Source organism: Saccostrea echinata, unplaced genomic scaffold (genome assembly GCF_033153115.1).
Source record: "Saccostrea echinata isolate AGI-Se365-2 ecotype Australia unplaced genomic scaffold, CSIRO_AGI_Sech_v1 ptg000086l, whole genome shotgun sequence".
NCBI lineage: Eukaryota > Metazoa > Mollusca > Bivalvia > Ostreida > Ostreidae > Saccostrea > Saccostrea echinata.
In genome coordinates this window covers 2,827,870-2,848,472 of record NW_026889835.1, presented here as the reverse complement: position 1 = coordinate 2,848,472, position 20,603 = coordinate 2,827,870, and the positions used below count along the sequence as shown (strand labels likewise).

General features: G+C 33.6%; 1 protein-coding gene across 1 annotated transcript; it reads left to right on the top strand.

Annotated features, from left to right (window-relative positions):
* The first annotated feature begins 251 nt into the window (after positions 1-251).
* LOC133177061 (helicase with zinc finger domain 2-like) lies at positions 252-18,230 on the top strand. Its single transcript, XM_061312151.1, has 12 exons — positions 252-293; positions 441-554; positions 646-706; positions 793-4,426; positions 5,604-5,689; positions 5,789-5,926; positions 13,726-13,863; positions 14,000-14,607; positions 15,632-15,853; positions 16,364-16,520; positions 16,595-16,762; positions 18,093-18,230. Exons 1-12 carry the CDS (start codon positions 252-254, stop codon positions 18,221-18,223), a joined length of 5,499 nt encoding a protein of 1,832 aa, XP_061168135.1. The 3' UTR covers positions 18,224-18,230.
* Positions 18,231-20,603: the final 2,373 nt, after the last annotated feature.

The following is a 20,603-nucleotide window of genomic DNA, read 5'->3' as shown; positions in this document are numbered from 1 at the left end:
ATTCTAGGATTAATTTTAGCTGATTGACAGGGGTGCAAACACCAGGCAAATCTCAAGGCGGTGCTATTTTTCTCTACTATTAATTGCATAATTTTCAAAAAATACAATCAGTCTATGAAATATCGAATATTACATTTTTCCAATTTCCAATTTCTCGTTGTTTTAATTATTTGCAAGACAAAATAAAGACAACATACCTATTTTAAAGTGATTATACCTTCAGGTCTATGAACTTAAAAACAGTTTGAGAAATGGGTGCACACCTTGGAAGGACATACGAAGTAAAAGATGAGGTAACTTCTAATCTTTCACACTTGCAGATCCAATCATAGATTTTCAGGAAGAATATTTTACAGAAAAATTCAAATCATGCTATTTATCGACTATTACAACTTTGATATAAAAATAAATTAGATACAAACATGAAGAATTTTCAATAGGAACCGAAACAAGAAATACCTCAGCATCAGAGGGAACTGCAGCAATCCTCCAGAAACAACCATAAACCGGATACAGAATGGTTAAAAGGCACATATGCTTATGAATTTCATGAGGTATATAATATTTCACTCCCTTGTCCTCATTTTGGAATTTTCATATACAGCAGAATAAAATCTATATTTATTGTAATATGTAATGTTTCAGTCACAATTGTCAAGGATTTCTGAGAACATGACACCCAAGAAGAAAAAACAAAGAAGCAGGCGTAAGTATGTCTAATTAGCAAAATCGTTATTCTTCAAAGCAATATCAAAATGTTTCAAAGTATTTCAGTAAATACACTTTTTCCAGCTAAAAGAAGAAACAGTGATAGTCGACTTGATTACAGTTTTGACTCTCTGATCGACAATGAAGATCACAGTATTCTTAAAACAATCGCTGATGAGAAAAGACAAAATGGAAGCATAGATGACTCTACCAAATTTAATTTATCCACAAGAAAAGATCGAAGCAGAGAACAAAGACTTCATAAGATGCATCATGAAGTGGAAAGTTCTCAACATCGGCAACAAATACATAAGGAAAAACATTCTGATGTGCGGTTTAGGCTTCAGAAAGCAACTGACGTAACCGATTCAACGGCTTTACTTGAGGATGATTTTGACTCGTTATCATCCGAAATGTCAGAAGAGAATGACATGGACTCTGAAACCGATGAGGAATTTTCAGCAAAGAAAAATTCCAGCGGGTCACAACATGAAACAGAATCAAAAAAGAAAAATTATTACGAAGAATCGCGCAAATTTTACCAAAATAAGCATCGGGACAGAAATAATGATGAAAACTTATTAACCAATGGCCTTGATTTATCGAAAAGATTCATAAATTCCTCCAGGAAAAAACAACCACAAATTTATGAGGAAATGCTGAGTGCAAATGAAAGTCTTCAGCTGTGTAAAAACTTTCCTCAGAAGTACAAACATTGCAAAATAAAAATTTTTAATCCCCACAGGGCACTTTGTTCGTCTCTTGATGAAGACATAGAAATTGAAATATCAGGGCGGTCTAAATGTGGAAAGGCCTTCAATCAAGATGAAGTTGTTGTTGAAATTCTAAAAAATCGTGAAAAACAAGCTGATTGTTCAATACAATCTGCAACGTTTTCTAAAGAGAATGAGAATAAATCATTCGGAAAAATTGTTGGAATAACGAAGAGAAATGAAACATTGCCCAAGAACCCCGTCTTTGTTTGTACCATTGATCAATATGTGATGCATCTTATGAAACCTGTATGTAAAACGGTTCCAAAAATTCATGTTCTTAATGAGAGACAAAAAACAAAATTTCAAGTAGAAATTTACAAATACGACAAAAGAGCAAAAGACTTAAAATTCGATCGACTGAAAACAATACATCGATCAAAAAGAAAAGGATACACTTTTCTGGTGTGTTTCATTGCTTGGAATGAAATTTATCCAAAGGGAGCCATTATAGGAGTGTACGATTTTAGATGTGACTTAAATACCTCTCTTAAACTGGTTTGTCTGCAGAGCAATGTTTCTGTAATATACAAAGAAAGTACAGTCCGTGAAGTGGAAAAGATCTTAAAACGAAAGGCACATCTGAACGGCGATGAACATAGAACAGATTTTTCCGAGAGTCTCAATGCTTTTACAATCGATGAAAGTGATTCAAAAGATCTAGATGATGCTCTCAGTGTACAGACTATCTCAGAAACAGAATTTGAAATCGGAGTCCATATTGCAGATGTTGGCAGTGTTGTAAAGAGGGATGATCCTGTTGATGTAGAGGCACTGGAAAGATCAAATACTTTCTATCCAGGGGAAAACTGTCAACCATTTCATATGCTCCCAGAGCCTTTAGGAACAGATATTTGTAGTCTTTTGCCTCACCAGGAGAGAAAAACTCTTTCAATTTTTTTCAGAATAGATAAGGATGGAAATATCTTGGAACAAAGGCTGGACCGCACAAAAATTAAGTCTAGGCGACGCTTCACATATCTGGAAGTGCAAAAATTATTATCAAAAGCAAATAAAAACGAAAACTTTAAACAAGAATTGGAAATTTTATCTGCTTTTACCAAACAAATACGGTCTAAGCGACTAGGAAATGGAATGTTTTCATTTCCATTTGAATCACCTGATACTGAATGCAGTAAATCATATTTTCAAAGTATCGATGCACATATTATAGTAGAAGAATGCATGATTCTTGCAAACCAATTTATTGGCAAAATATTAATCGAGGCATTTCCAGATTGTATACCTCTTCGTGTTCAAAGTAAGCCATCTTCCCATAGAATGAATGAATGGCTTTTGAATTTTTCCGTCATTGCGAATTTCGTACTTTCGCTTCAACATAAATGTCTTGAAAATGGTAAAATATTGTCTGTTGATAAAATTCATGAACACCAAATGTCTCAACAACTACCAATACAAAAGCATGTTTGGAACAAAATAGTTTCAAGTTATAGCAAGGGAGACTTTAAGAATTTACAGAGATTCATAGGTACCGATGAATTCCATCCACAACAAGCATCTGCTTATGACTCATGGATGTCATTTCAAGAGACTTCACGTTATGAATGTTCTGGATCACCTCACGAGAAAATACATTTTTCTCTAGGCATTTATCCTTATGTACACTTTACTTCTCCAATCCGACGTTATGCAGATTTGATTGCAAATCGATTGGTTCATGCACTGCTTGACAATAAAGTGTCACCCTACTCTCAAAGAGAAGTTGAAATGATATGCAAAAATGTCAACAGAAGTCGACCTCGAGAATTTGAAAGGAAATGTCGATTGCTGCATCTTGGAAGGCAACTCGAAAGACAGCCAGTCATTTTACATACCTTGGTCAAGTCGGCATCAGAAAAATCTGTTTCCATTTGTTTTCCCGGCCAAAGTGAGCTAGCAAATTCGTGTGGTGAAATTAATTACCATCTAATGAAGTTAAAGTCAAAACCACTTTTAGAGGAAGATTGTGATAAAAAGCATTTACTTACCCTGTCATGGCAACAGCGTTTGTATTCAACACTGGGATTTTCTGCAGGTGCCTCTAATTCTATAGGAGGACCAGTATGTTTAAATCCACATCAAAAAGTAACCTATGTGTCCTTGAAAAAATGGAAAAAGCTCGTAGATTCTCTTATCAGAGATGATATGAATTTGTTGAATAAGAAGATTTTTGAGGGGAATGAGGATCTACCAAGTGTTTTTGAGTGTCAAGGTACACATTCTGATGCAAGCTCTGAAACAAAAGATGGCGTGATTGGAAAACAATATACGGAGTTCAAACTCACCTTTAGCAAAGCTCAAGTCATTCCTATTCAAATCGGAGTAGAACGCAGTAAGGGAATGTTGATGCCATCTATTCAGCTGTTAGAAATTACAAGGAATCTTAAATGCTGTATTCAACACATGTCTGATCCAGTACAATGTTTCTCTTCTTATGCCAAAATGCACGAAGGCAACAGAAAAATGACATCACCCGAATATGTGAGTCGTTGGTTGAACATATTTCGAATGGAATCAGTTACCAATGCAACTAAATCTTTATCAATAGTTATAAACGATTTGCATGTTAAGTTTTACACAGGCAAGAAATATGACGGTTCTTTTGTACTTTTGAAACATTTTTGTCTTCAAAGAGATATAGATTTTCGTTGGCACGTTGAGAACAATTCAGAAAACACAGTTTCTGACCAAACGGATTTTCTTTGCATTCGATGCGAGCTAGTAAAGGGTGTTCCTTCGCGACCAAGTATTGCATGTTCACCAGAAGAACGAAGGATATGGATTGGTCATGGAGAAACAAAATTTTGTCAAAAGGGTAGAGAAAATGGAGACGTTAAAGTTCATTTTAAACTGCATAGAGACAGTCCAAAACCAAGTCTTTCTATGATAGATTCCGGCAATCCAACATGTGCCGTTGAAATACTTCAAATGTCTGAAGCAGATAAGTAAGATCTTCCAATGAAATAATGAATCGGAAACCTATTAGATAAATGGCGTTAAATAGAAAAAAAGAATATATATATATATATATATATATATATATATATATATATATATATATATATATATAAGGGATGTTAAATCGGTCAATATTTGATAATCAGTTACTCGGACAATTTTCCGATCGAGTACCCGGGTACTCGGAAAAAGTGCATATATACATGTAAACGTTTGTTGATTTTATTAAGACCTGTGTACTTCATCGATGTTTTCTTTCGTTTTTAATGTATGTACATAAACATCGAGCCCAACAAAAACAATTTTTGGTACTTAATTTATGTATCAAACACAAAAGACGACCAATTAATACAAATGCTTTACGGAAGACAATTTAATCAACGGAAGAGAAGGATGCAACTTTGTAATGATTAGACTATCGAAAGAAAATATCTTTGGGAATGGACGTTGTTGTGATCACGAGTCGTATATTATTTATCTTTCCAAATGTTTCTCTGTGTTAACTCTGAAAGTATGTTGATTTCTCGATATTTACAACTTCACCCGTGATGCATAAATTATCCCACGTTTTCAACTGCCTTTGAAGCCCTGGCATACCCAACCAACTAAAAAGTGATTACTTAAAACTATGCACAGGTGACTTTTAATATATATTTTTTAATCTTCGGTTATTTTTTAATATGTCCGATTTCGCTACCGTATTCTAATTAAATAATCCAAGGATAATTAATGTATCATAATTGAACCATGTTTATTGAAAATAAATAATTGAAACCATCCAAATATTAGGGTCACAAGATGTGAGAACAGCTTTTTACAGTGTCCAGTGATTGGTCACGGTAATTGTATAAACATGTACACAGGCGATAGCGGGTATAAACTAGTGTAGGTGATTACTGTATAGACATGGACAAGGCATATTTAAATCAAAATTTTTTGATAAGTTTTAATAAATATATGCACTTTGAAATATGATAAAAAAAAAATCTACATCCGAGTAATCGAGTTTTATTTGATAATTGGACGTTCGATCGAGTACCCGGTTAACCGGATACTAGTTTACATCCCTTATATATATATATATATATATATATATATATATATATATATATATATATATATATATATATATATATATATATATATATATATATATCCTTTCAGGAATATTGAGGATGCTGTTAAGGGATTAGAGTCAGGAAAAGAGCTTGCGAAATCGATAGCTCTGAGAGGAGAAATTCATTCTCTAGGTAATCAGTTGGTTTTGTCCCACTACAATTTGAAGAAAAATTTGAAATTTTATTGTTGTAATCATCAATAATAAGATGTTTTTAAACTTTATATTACAGACGATGTCCATGTAAGACTGGGAAAACAAATTAGACCGGACGTGATACACGACTCTTTGCAGCCCAACAACGAAAAACAGCTAGAAGCTATAAAAAAGGCTTTATGTTCAAGATTTACTCTCATACAAGGACCACCTGGTAAGTGCTTTTTCAATTATTCCGAATATTGTTTGTGATAGTTCTGTAATATTTATCATGTAATTGGTATTTTCGTTTTCCTGTGGAAAGCCCTAGGATCGATTCCATGCAATATTTATGATTATACATATTCAGCCTGTTCATCCGTTGATGTCTGATGTAGAATTAAGATGTACAGTACCTGGCCATAAGTCTGTAATAAAATGGCTGACGTAACGTAACGTGAACAACGTAAACGTAAATTCAAAAATAAAATAACTTTATAAATATTAAGTGATTACCCTTTTATCTCTAGTATTTAGTTGCTTGACCCTTAGTTTTAATAACTTGTCGGATTCGCCTTGGAATTGAAGCATACAGGCTCTGAATGTAGTGCTGAGGCAGTGACCGCCATATTTCCTTAAATTTCATGATAAGGTATAAGGTCTTCAAGATTATAAATATTGTGTACCTGTCTCTGAACTCATATTTTATGGTTCTCCACACATTTTCAATTAAATTTATATCTGAAAATTGTGATGGCCAAGTTAGACATTTAATTTCGTTTTCGGTTTTCCATAATTTCGTGGCGTTTATGAGTGGAGTGAACCGGTCTTCGTCCTGGAATAAATAGTCACCATTCGGGAAGTGACGCAAAATAACAGGCCATACATTTGTATCCAAAATGTTTATGTATTTTGGGGAATTAATATTCCCATCGACTTCTGTAAATGTTCCGACTCCTTCATGAGTAATACACCCCCAAAGCATCGCCAAGTATTTACGCCAAGACACTCAGGTCGCAATACTTCGTCCGGTCTTCTCTAGATGTAAACTCGCGTATTCTGATCAATCACAACCTGAGTTTCATCGCTGAAAATCACCTTTTCCAATTATTATTCACTGTCCAATGTTATTTACCTCGACACCAATTTACAGGGCGAGTGCGGTTTACAGACCGAATTGTCAGGGTCTTCCTGGTTTTCCTTCTTGTAAAGTTAAAAAATCGCAAACGTCTTCTTACTGTCCGTGAACAGATGGAACTTGGTAATTTTGAGTTCACTTCATCAGTTATTTCCGACAGAGTTTGCCGTCTGTTGAGTTTCACACATCGTAGTATCTTACGATCACCTCGTACATCAGTTTTTCTAGGGCGTCCGCTTCGATGCTTATTTCACTGGATCCGCGCATCTTGTATCGCTTAAGAAACTTGGAAATCCCAGACTGGCTCACACAAAGAATAGTAGCAATGTCCTGGTGGGTATATCCACTCTCAAAGAAAGTTATTATAGCATTTTTCATTGGGGTAGGGGTAGACATTTGTTTACCTTTAGTAGCCATCTTGCATTTGCTAAATATTTGACAGATAATACGTCACTTTTATAAGGTGTCGTTAAATTATTGTATACACTCTAGGGTGAATTCACCATGCATCGGACGCCCTCGCACTTCAACAAGTTCTAGCGGTATCGCTACCGACCGAATATTATCTAAATGGAACTTAATATGTAGTATGTGGTTAAGATATAAATTTTTGACACAATCATGTGCTAGCCTATATACTGGGGAAAATACCATTAAAACACGATTTTTTCGAAATAAGTCAGAATTCACCATGGATCGGACAATATTCACCATCCATCGGACATACGGTATTTAAACCTGAAAAATATCATACCTTGATCTCGGTGCTTTAAAATTAGTGATATCGAAACATTTTTATCTTTTATTAAAAAATTAAACTTCTAGTTAAATTTGAATGACTATTTTGATCCACAAATGTAAAGAGATTTTAGGTACATCACATCGCCTTAGAAAGGCTTTACAATGCTAGTAATATGGCAACTCGCGCCTTTGTCTCGTGGGTTATCATCATCTAATTTAAAGAAATAAATTGAGTCCACTTCTAGTCGTCTTATATCTATAATTGTATTTTCACTTAGAGGTCAGAGTTTTTATTTTCTATTTCCGTAAAAAGCAACTGTCATTTGGGTTTTATATGAAAATGGAAGTGATTACCCATGCATCGGAAAGTGTCTGATGCATGGTTAATTTGTGTCCGATGTACGGTGAAATAAACAAGCTAGTAAAAAACAACTCTAAAAATTATTATACAAACATTGAAGTAGAATTTTTGAAAAATTTCTGTAAAATTATCAATCGTTGACAAATTTTACCTAGACCTGACTCGTTCCGTTGAAATCTATTTAAAAGAGCGACAACTCTAAAAATCGCAAAATCGTAAATTTCTGGTTACTCCCATTTGATGATGCAAAATATGACGTAATTTCAAGGCCATTCTTGTGGTATTTTTATCACAACATGAAAATAAAAAATCGGCATCATTTAAAAGTTTAAATCTTCAACTTTAAAACAGAAACAAGTAAAAACACAGGGAGACTCAGGTTCAATGAAAGTTTATTGCTTAAAGTTGTCCGAAGCAAGGTATGTGTCCGATGCATGGTTAACTCACCCTATAGAAAGGAACTATTCAACAGCGGCTTGTTTAGAGGGATTTATTTACCCAAAAAAATGGCTTTCTGAGGTTTGATACTTCGGCAGCCATTTTTATGAAGACTTATGGCCAGTTACTATAGATTACTCCTACATTTTTGCATGATTTAAATGAGAACGGGTTGTATATTTGCATTTTATTACGTCCTCTGAGTCACAGAGATTACCTATTGCTATCCGTTTTCGTCTATGGTCGTTGGTCGTGCGTTGACATTTGAACATTTTCCGCTTCTTCTCTGGAACCACTGAACCAATTTCAATCAATTTCTTACATGTATATAGCATCTGTGGGTAAAGGGAACCAAAAGTGTTAAATTTCTTGATTCTTGTCTCCCCTGGGGCCTGAGCCCTGGGTGGGACTAAAACCATCAAAATAAATTCAATCTGTAAAAAAATCCTTGACATCAAATAATTAAACTATTGAGATGATTGTAATAAGAACTGAGCTATGGTAGGGTTAGGGATGGACTCCTTGATGATATAGTGAATATTTTTTTTAAAAAGTTTCTTTTCTCCAAGCGTATATTTAGCAGACAATCTAAGTGCATGGTAATAATGAATAAGGGTGCCTCTTCCAAAATCGTGAAAGTCATGGTCCGTGGCTTAGGGGTTCTGGCGCTGGGATGGGGTTCATTTGATCATATACTAGTAATAAAAATGCATTATTTCTTTGAAAATGGGTAAAATGCAAACAAAGTACTTAGTAATGATGAGCAAGGATGCTTTTTTCAAAAATGTGAAATTTAGGGCCCCTGGGTCAGGGGTTCTGGTATTAGGGCGGGGCTCTATTGATAATACATTCGAAATGCACTTTTTTTCTTTGACAATCTTCTTCTCTGCTCCTGGATATTAAGCAAACAAAGTGTATGATTATTATGAGCAAGGGTGCCTCTTCCAAAGTTGTTAAAGTTAAATCCCCTAGGTCAGGAGTTTTGGTGTTAGGAAGGGACCCTATTGATTATATTGTGAAAATGTATTAATGCTTCAAAAATCTTCTCTGCTCATTGGCATCTAGGAAGCAGAGTACAAAGTTGTAATGAGCAAGGGTATTTTTACCAGATTTTTGAAACTCTGGATCAATGGGTCGACTGTTCTTCTGCAGAGCCGAGCTCTATTGATGTTGTAGGGAAATATACTTTATTATACTTTACCGAGAGAATTTATTACCCTTTGCTATTCAACTTTGATAATTAATTACTGTAAATAATGTAATTGTAAAATTTGAGACAAAAAACCTTATCTTTGTACATTATATATTTTTCAAAGAACAAGAGAAGACTATGTGTGAGGTAATATGAAGTGTTTTACTCCAAGTTATCAAGCACTGTTGTATTATTTAGTCTGCATGATGATAATGACGAATGGGAGTGTATTAGGAGTGGCAAGTAAATAGATCTACGTTATAATGTACTAGATGAAATCCCGCGCAAGCGGGAAATTGAATTTATACCACTACCGACTGTAAATATATTGTAGTTTCTACTATTAACAGTCTACAGGCTTATAGCAGGAAGAAATACTTTGTTCAAAATCCCGAATGAAGTAGATGTACGTCTCCATCCCCCTCTTTTTTGTAAAAACTTGAAAAATAACAATTTCATTAATTGACGTTTATTGTGACACCTTTTATACTATGTTACGGATATTGTACTTCAGATGCTCTCATTTCATTTCCGTCAAGGATAAAAGCAGGGAATATGCACATTTTACTGATTAATTGATTTTTTTTTGGGGGGGGGGGGTAAAATTTCACAGGTACTTGGGTCTTGGTTTATAACTTGAATATGTTTGTACCTTGTTGATATGTAAAAAATGTACTTTACTTTTTTTTTACATATCAATAAGGTACATACGTATTTATAAACCAAAACCCAAGTACCTGTGTAAAAATGGGCTTTTAATTTAACGCCCTATGAATAGGCCGAGTATTTGATACAAAAGACTGTATTAAAAAAAAAAACTGGAATGTATTGATTAAAACACAAAATTTTACATCTTTAATTGTATTTGAACAATATCTTATTCATTAATTTTCTCTTTTCATGTAAGCAAGTTTATTACGAAATACAAATTGTACTTGGGGTTCGTTGCCACGATGCTCTCAGTAAGGAATATAGCCTATACAAATTTTACCGATAAATTTATTAGGAAAACCTACTACATACATGTATATATAATAGTCTTTCGATATATAAATATATTCACAAATGTGAACTAATAGTGTTATCAATGATTTACCATTATTTCAATGACCATTCACACTAAAGCTTTTTTTTTATTTATGCAGTCGCCTAATTTTTCTTTTTAACATCGGACCCGATGCTATATGATGTTCTAGAAGCTTCCGTCAATATAAAGATCGGTGAATGGCGAAAATAATTTGCACATTTCCCTTTTTAATCGGGCATCACAACTTATTTCTTTTATATCATTTAAATCAAGTTTTGATCGAATAATTCAGTGACGACGTTTTATGAAATAAATAAACGACTGCTTGTTGTCAGTGTCATTAAAAATTGCCAGTAACTTAGATCCGCCAACCGGAAACACCACCGTACTCACGTTTTTACTATTTCATGGCTGTTTATAGAAAATGAAAGTAGACTTTTAATTTAATGTACAATACTTACTATGAGAGTGAAATCTGAATATAGTTTACGGACATCATCTTGTATCTAGTGTATTGTTAGAGGAGAAGTAAGAACTCTTTTGCACCCGTTTCGGAGTTTATTTGCAAAATTTATTAATTTATAAGTATAGATTAGACAAACTAGGGGTATTTTGTTTTAGGGCATATTTTGTTTATTAGCTCACCTGAACATTAGAACCACTGACAAAATTTCAACCAATTTTGACATACATGTATAAGATCTATGAGTAATAGGGAATAAAAATTGTGAATTTCATGGTCCCAGCCCCCTGGGGCCCGAGGGTTGGGGATAAAACCATCAAATTAATACAATCTTTAAAAATCATCGTCTTTACTCCTGGACAACAAGCAGTAGAACTGTTGCTATTGTTGTAACAAGCATTGAGCCCCTACCAAAATTGTGAAATTCATGGCCCAAGCGTCAGGGGTTCTGCAGTAAAGGTGGGACTCTAATGATCATATAGTAAAAATGCATAAATTCTTCAAAATTCCTCTTCTCTCTCCCTGTATATTTAGCAGATAAACTAGGTGTATGGATATGATTATCAAGGGTGCTTCTTCCAAAATTTGTGGCCCTAGGGTCAGGGATTCTGGTGGGGTGGGGATCTATTGATTATATAGTTAAACTGCAATATTTCTTTAAAAATATTTTTCTCTGCTAAAAGGTATTAAGCAGCAACCTAAGTACTAGTTATGATGAGCAAAGGTACTTCTTTAAAAGTTGTGAATTTCATAGCCCTTGGATAGATGGTTCTGGTGTTAGGACGGGGTTTTAATGATTATAAAGTGAAATTGCATTATTTCTTTAAAAATCTTCTTCTATACTTCTGATTATTTAGGAAAAAATCTAAGTTGCATGGTTATGATGAGGAAGGGTACCTCTTCCGAAATTGTGAATTTCCTGGTCCCTTGGTCAGGGGTTCTAAGGGGTGGGGGTGGGTGGTGGGTGATTTATTGATGTTATAGTGAAAATGTATTATCTGTTTGAAAATATCTGCTCCTGGGTATAAAGGGAAAAAAGTAAGTGCATGGTTAAGTTGAGCAAGGGTGCCTCTTCCAAAATTGTGAATTTCATGGATCAGGGTCAAGGGTTCTATTTTAGTGTTGGGCTCTATAGATCAGATAGTGAAATGCATAAATATTTTAAATATCTTCTTTGTCCTTTGGTATTTAGCAGAAAAAAACCATTTACGTGGTTTTAATTAGCAATGATGCCTCTTCTAAATTATGAAATTCATAGTCCCTGAGTCCGGAGTTTTTTGTGCTAGGGCGGGGCTCTGTTGAATATATAGTGAAAATGCATTATTTCTGTAAAAATCTTCTCTGCCTTTGGGGTACTTTTTCCAAAATTATGTGTCAGGGGCTCTGATGTTAGGGCGGGGCTCTATTGTTTATATAGTGAAAATCCATTAATTCTTTAAATTCTTCTTCTGTGCTCTTAGGTATCTAGCAGGAAAACTAGGTAAATAGTAGTGATGAGCAAGTTTGCTTTTTCAAAATCATAAATTTCAAAGCCCTGGGACTGGGAATTTGGGTGTGATTTTGTTAAACTTTAGTGAAAATACATTATTTCTTTGAAAATCTGCATTGCCCCTGGGAAAATAAAGTACAAAGTTGTAATAAGCAAGGGTATTTTTACCACATCTCCTATGATAATTAAGCATTATAAATAATGTCATTGAAAGGTCAACTGAATAAGAGAATTATACAAGAATTTTTATAATATATAATACAAAAAGTACTTTCATTTCTTTTAATGGTTACGCAAATTTGTAAATAATAGATAAATGAAAATGAGACAAAATACCTATCTTTGAATATATTTAATGTTCTTCAAAGAACAAGAGAATCCAATGTGAGAGGGAATGAGATGGGTTTAATACTAGTGGTCAAGTACTATTGTTTTTGTTTAGTTTGCATGATGCTAGTGATAAATGGAGGTAAGTACAGGCAAGTAGATAGCTCTACTGTAAGATTTGTCACCGAGTACTAGACTTATTATTTTTGTTGATCCCTATGGATCCTTTACAGTGTTGATTATACTCTGGTGACTCTTAAGGACATACGCAACGTAGTTTGAACTTTATTGTCTTTTTCCCTGGAGTTGAAGAGTTCCAATACTTAAAGGAACTGTGTGCTACATTTTAATGTCTGTATATGCTGTTGTACATTTCTTTTAAAACAAATTTGGATAAACATATGTTTAGTAATTTTTGCATATTTTTCTTTGAATTATACAAGAATTTTTATCAATTGATATCTTTTCAAAACCCCTGATAATGCTTTTTTGTCTATGAACATCTGATGGCACTGTAATCTTAAATTAAGAATATCTTGAAAATTTATCAGTAGGTAAGGTACCTTGCGTATTTTTTTTTTTTTGTTTGTTTGTATTTTGGTTTTTTTTTTCTTTTCTCTTTTGCTTGTTTGTTTTTTGTTTTGTTTTGTTTAGTTTCTTTTTTTTTTTTTTTTGGGGGGGGGGGGGGGGTTAAGGAAAAGACAGCTCATATGTCAAGTAAAAACAAAGCTAAACTTATCAAACACTCAAGGCACTTTGACTTGAGAGAAAAAGGAATATGCCAGAGGTGAAGATCTAAACAGAATAAAAAGTTCATTGATTATTTTCCTTTATTCAAAAGGTTATGGTTTGTTTTAGGCACAGGGAAGACTTTGACTGGAATCAAGCTTATTTTGTTATTCATGAACATCAATTTAACGCACCGAGAAAACGGTGGTGACCATAATCAGGTTGTTTATTGTGGACCTTCTAATAAGTCTGTCGATTTAGTAGCACGTATGTATTAACTTCTCTTCGTTCTTTTTCATGAACATTTACTATCATTACTATAGTTATTTCATATAGGTCAAGATTACTTTTACGTTTTCATTATAATGTTGCGCTTTAATACTCAGTTTTGCGTTCTATATAGGGTGGATAAGAACATATATACGAGATCTCTGCCCCAAAATGGTTAGAATGTATGGAAGTTCCATAGAAAGTACCGTTTTTCCTGTTCCTGGTAGAGATTATATAAACCAATCCTCTTGCAAAGACAATCGACCGGATTCAGATTTAGTAGAAGTGTCACTTCATAATTTGATCAGAAAAAAGGATAAACCATTCGCTGAAAAAATCAAACAGTTTGATAAACTCTTCAAAGAAAATCCAAACGGTATATATTTTGATCCAGAATTAGTTAATGAGTACAGAAAAGTACTTTCAGATGCAACACAGGAGGAGCTCAAACATTATGATGTCATTTTTTGCACAACTGCAGTTGCAACAAACCAAAAATTTCTTAAAGCCACTGAGGGTAAGATATATCAGCTAATTATTGATGAGGCAGGGATGTGTACCGAACCAGAAACCATGGCTCCAATTATTGCTACAAAAGCAGAACAAGTTGTTCTAATTGGTGATCACAAACAACTTCAACCAATCATCATTTGTCAAGAGGCGGCTGAACTAGGACTGTCAAAATCTCTTTTTGAACGTTTTGCAGACAATGCTGTGTTTTTAGACACCCAGTACAGAATGGTTAGTTTATATATTATTATACCCCCTGCAAACAAATTTGGGGGTATATAGGAATCACCTTGTCCGTCTCTCTGTCTGTCTGTCTGTGTAAACGTGTCCGGTCCATATCTTTGTTACAAAGGACCATTAGAATGTACTACTTCATACAAATATTGTTCGTAACCTGAGGGTGTGTCATGACCTTGACCCAATATCATTTGGGCAACTTCAAGGTCACTGAAAGAAAGTTTATAATTCGTGTCCGGTCCGTATCTTTCTTATGCATAAACTTGGTGAGTTCCCATTTTACACAAAGATTGCTTATGACCTGAAGGTGTGTCATGATCTTGACCCAAGGTCATTTGGGCAAATACAAGGTCACTGTCAGAAAAAGTTCATCATTCGTGTCCAGTCCATATCTTTCTTATGGATAAACTTGGTGAGTTTCCATTTTACACAAAGATTGCCTATGATCTGAGGGTGTGACATGTCCTTGACCCAAGGCAAGTTCAAGGCCACCGGCAGAAAAAGTTCATAATTCTTTCTTATGGAGAATAATGTTGGGGTGTTGGGAGTTTCCACTTCACACAAAGATTGCTTATGACCTAAGGGTGTGTCATGATCTTGACATTTAGTCACTGTAGAAAAGATAGATAAATAATGCATCCATATTTTTCAATAGAGAAATACTTGGAAAATTGTTTTTTTATCTTTTCAATGTAATAACAAACGATGTTATTATTAGTATTGATGTTTACTAGACTGCGCCTTAGTTTCATTCATTAAAAAATATAATGAGCAATTACCGGTAAATTTTCACTTTAAATGTTTAAATAAAATGGGAACACCTCTTAGATCCATTAAATATTAGTATTGGTGACTTGACACCTTCTCTGAAAAACCCAGAGGGGGATATTTGTCCATTCTGGATAGTTCTAGTTGATTTTTACTTTCAACTACTGGATATTTTTTGCTGTTGTTATAAACGAAGATATCTGACAACGTAATATCAAACTAAATGATATATTTGATTTTCATTTTTCAGAATGAAAAAATTTGTGAGTTTCCATCCAAACAGTTTTACAAGGGAAAACTTAAAACTGGACCTTCAAAAAAATATGAAGTCAAGGAACCTTTAAAAATATGGAGAAATCCACACACACCCCTCTTGTTTTGTCACATGGAAGGAGAAGAAGAATGCCTGGCAGTATCCACGGAAGAGGGAAACCAGCAATCGAGAAGCAACAAGGCAGAAGTGGAACACGTGGTAGGACAATTCAATTTCAAATCATTTCTAATCGAAATATTCGTTTGTTAATTAAACAAAATTTCTGTTAACTAATTATTTTTTGTGGAAGTTCATAAAACGTGGATATTTCCTGCGAATTTAAGATCTTAAAGAATATAGAAAAAATATGCGTTATCCTTCATTGATATCACTTCTGTGAAATTTCCATCCCACGAAATCTTAAATTTAAAGCAAATTTAAAAATGGCTTCGATAATTTAAAATACTTCCCTAACCAAAAAAACCTGAATAATATTTAATAACATTATGTTTTATGTGCATTAATCACCTTTACAAAATAATGTTTCTGCGAATGAAGTTCTTTAATGTTTGAAAAAAATCTCAAAATTATGAGTGCTGTGAACTACAAAAAATGTTTTTATATCTGTACTTGTATTTAAATGAATCCAAAAACTGTGCTTCTCTGCAATGTGATACATGTAGATGAATTTTTCCATGCAATAAATAATTTTTTTTTTGTTTTCCACAGGTGAGAGTGTATGAGTTTCTGATGTCGCATAAAGGAATACAAACACAACATGTCAAAGTAATGTCACAGTACAATGCACAATGCTTTGCAATCCGCGAAGCCCTTCTGAAGAAAGGTTTCATTAATTCCAAAGTTCACACAGTTGTTTCCAGTCAAGGTATTTTTTTTTCAAATGTGTTAACATGCAAACTAGAGTACCTTGCAAAATATATTTTCCTTCTGCATTATCAGGTGGTGAGTGGGACTATGTCATATTCAGCACGGTCAGATCCCTCCCTGACTACAGAATAGAACCTAATCCATCTCTAGGATGGCGCAAGAGAAACCTGGGTTTCATTACAGATGAACACCAGATAAACGTGGCCCTTACTCGTGCAAGGAAGGGCATCATTATCATAGGTATCTAATTAATTATTATATTATATTATTAAGCTACAAATTTTAACTTCATAGGCCTAATTAATCAATATTCACATACTGATAATGATTAATCATAATCTGTGCTTGAAGGTTGTCGTCACTCATATTCTAAAAGTCAGCAGTTGAATAACTGAAATTTATCACAAAAATGTCACTGAACTCACAAAATACTAGTAATGAGTAAAAACAAATGTAATTTTCTTCAAAATTCATCAATGTAGTTGACCATATTATATTGGAAAAAATTACAAAAATACCTCTTCAGGAAATGCAAATAAAAACACAAACTATGCATTTTCTAGTCGGAAATTGATCCTAATTATATTTCAGAATAGAAGTAAAGATATCCAGGCATCTGAAATAATTGCATTTTTTATACCATGTGATATTAAGGTCAAGATCTAGTAAATGAAAGGTGCCTACAGATTTCTCAAATTTGAGAAATCAATTCCTTTAATGATGCTTTATAACTTAAGCTTGGTCAAATAAGGTGTTTCGGGGCATACTTTGTAGATAAACAAGACGAAAAAATCATATTTTACACTGTCATTTTCAATGAAAAATTAAGAAAACAGTCATGAATATGGGAGTTTTTTCCATATCAGACAAAGGAAATGTATCCAGATTGCCTACAGTCTCTCAGAAAACGGCAATTTGTATGTTCTTGGCCTCTTCTTTAAAAAAATATTAAATTGAATACAGGTATCGGGATTACTTTTCACATGATTTCAAATTGAATTCCATGAAAATACTTTATTTTCTACATAATTCTATTAGAGCCGTAGAGTACGGGAAAAAGAAAGTTGAAATTGATTATGACGTCATAATGGATCTAGCACCAAAAAGTTAGTCTAAAGTCATTTACTAGATCTTGACCTTAAACTTCTTCTATTAACTTTAAATCATATATAATATGTTTTGTAAGTAGCATGTGATACCATTGCAAGTTATCACATATGACTGTATGTCTATTTAGTTTCATGCTAATAAGCAAGTTTAAATGAAATTTGATTTATATAAAAATTTCATTTTCTCCTTTTATCAGGAGCAATATATCAACAAATTACAATACTATTTCGAAGACCTCGAAATTTGTGCACGAAAGCAAATTAATTTCAATCTTCATTTTGCGAACTATTCTAACAAATGATAATTTCAGAAAGTATTGTTCCTGTCTGAAAAACGAACATCCCTAAGTTTAGTGGTACAATATGGTTTTTATTGAGTTATTTATTTGTTAAGAAGGAAAATATAAGTTAAGCTAGTTTTGTTGTCCTTTGGTCTGATATTTATGATTTACAAATTGCAGGAAACAAGAAGCTGCTTCAATGTGACCTTGTTTGGAGAGAACTGATAAGACACTACATAACATTGGACTGTGTAGTGGATGGCGACAGTCAAAAATTAACTCTTCTTAAGAGACAGGGTAAAAAAAGATGACCTGAAACACTGCAAATTTTCATAAAGCTCGTTCAGTGATTATTTCAATTAATTAAATACAACATTGATTTGAAAAGTTAACAATATAGATTTACAGATTTATAATTTCCATGCTTTATATACATGTATATATATGTAGAGAGAGAGAGAGCGCTTCTTGTTTGATTTTATTCACATTTTTAGTACGTACATGCATCATCTTTTTTTATGTGGATCTGCGATTGCCAGATGGACTCTTTACCATTATAATATAATTACATGCACATCATTTCATTTTTTTCTATGTAAAAAAAAATTCTTTGTATCTTATCATGAGTGATACTATTAAGTTTGTTTGGAATTACATTACAACCTGAATAGAAATCTTATATGATAAATTGTGATAAAATGGAATGTGATTTTATGTATTTTTCAGAATTATTGATATATATTTCATTTCAAATGTCGACTTTTTTAAAATTATCTTTTATATTAAAAAATTGTGTAAAAATTCAAAATGATGTTTCTATATACTTCTGTAGCAATAGTGTACCAAAGGAATTCATCTGATTTTTAAACATACTACATGTATATGTTGAAAACAGTTACAATATTTTCTGACTTCTTATTCATACTTAAAAATCATTGCCCCTGTAAAGTTACATAAAAACCCAAAGAATTATAACTAGGGTCGTTTTTCAACGTTGAATAAATGGCCCCCAGTAATTATTCAACTAAGAAAAAACGACCGTAGGGTCATTTTTGCCCGTAAAAAAAATTACCTTAAAATAAGTACACCCTAAATTTTCGAGTCCTGAGGTACGCTGTATGTCCCAAAACACTGTGAGAGAATTCAGTAAATAAATCAAAATGTCCTCATAAACACGAAAAGCAGTTTTTTTTAACATGTATTTTAAATCTGCCGAAATGTTCTTTAATAGATTTCTCAACTTTTATACTCACGAGACACTGGTGGCTCTCACCTGAATATATACACGGTGTCTTCTTGTGATGATTCTTCTTTCGAGTTTTTGGGTATTATAATAATTCACACGGAGGAAGATCTGGCGAATACAGAGGATAGCTAAGCAATGGAGCAATTTCTTTTTTCAAATTCCCCGGACATCTTCAATCTTACTTGCAGCGGCGTTGTCATGTACAAGAAAAACACCACGGAGTATGGAATGCCAAACATTGCAATATTCTTTTTTTCAATTTGTATTGTATAATTTTCCATTCGTATTGTTTAATTTTCCATTTGTATTGTAAAATTTTCCATTTGGATTCTATAATTTTTCATCTGCATGTAAAATTTTTATTTGTAAGGAGTAGATATTCTGTTGCTATAGAAGTAATATATATATTGTTTATGCGCCTCTTCAGTCCTACTTTAAAATTTATTAATGCACTGGATATAACTGAGCCGAAAGTGATGAAAGTTATTTTGTAACAGATAGCAGGTGTTTGAAGTTTCAGAGAGAGAGAGAGAGAGAGAATCCTGGTCTTTTTTTAAATGAATTTATATTATCAAGTTATTTGCACTATTATCCTCTCCACAGTATTACTTATACACGTGTTTATTAAGTGTAGTGTTCACTGCCGCTGCTTCTCTGGAGTTGAAAAAATGTCAAATAAGCGAACTCATGAAAATTGAATATATAAATTTCGATATCATCATCACCACCACCATTCATATTACTGTAACTCTAATAATGGAACAACACTATATGCAGTGAGAGTAGACATACTGTCGTCAGCGCAATATGTACGTGTATAATTTTGCAGTCTGCGACAATATGTACTGATGGACGTCAATATTTGCAATGAGGGTAGGTACCCGTACACGTTGTCGCCGGCGACAATATATACAGGACGACAATATTTACCTTCACAATCGCTGCATGAAATGGCCTACGAGACAACAAAATCCGTAAGCAACCCTTATTATGGGACGACAATACATTGTATGTGCAGCGATGTTAGGCACATATTGTCACCATGTGAGAAAGGTGAAATAACGAACAGAGATCCATCTCCCAAAAATCTATAAAGGATACAAGTCTGTGAAAAGGGCATAGAACACAGATCCCTGGAATGTCAGAGGTGGGATCAGACGCCTAGGAGCAGTTAGCATCCCCTGTTGACCGGTCAAACTCACTGTGAGCCCTATGTATTGATCAGGTAGACAAAATATTCTGTAGTCAAATTCAGTATATAAAAAAAACAAAGGCCTAACAATTAGTATGACACATGTCAGCCGAAATACGATCCAGCCATAGGTTATATGTGCTAACAAGGTCATTATAACAACCACTGAATTTACGAAATGCTGACTTTAAACGAGGTTATTGAAATCCTTGTAACACCAACTTATCTGTCAGTAGCCTCCCTCGGTACAAAA

What these genes read in the sequence shown, in the direction of transcription:
- LOC133177061 (XM_061312151.1), top strand. Translation starts at nt 252, where the DNA reads ATGGGTGCACACCTTGGAAGGACATACGAAGTAAAAGATGAG. An exon ending in GAAAAAACAAAGAAGCAGGC is followed by an intron (nt 707 to 792) that starts GTAAGTATGTCT and finishes CACTTTTTCCAG; the next exon opens with CTAAAAGAAGAAACAGTGAT. An exon ending in AGGAGAAATTCATTCTCTAG is followed by an intron (nt 5,690 to 5,788) that starts GTAATCAGTTGG and finishes TTTATATTACAG; the next exon opens with ACGATGTCCATGTAAGACTG.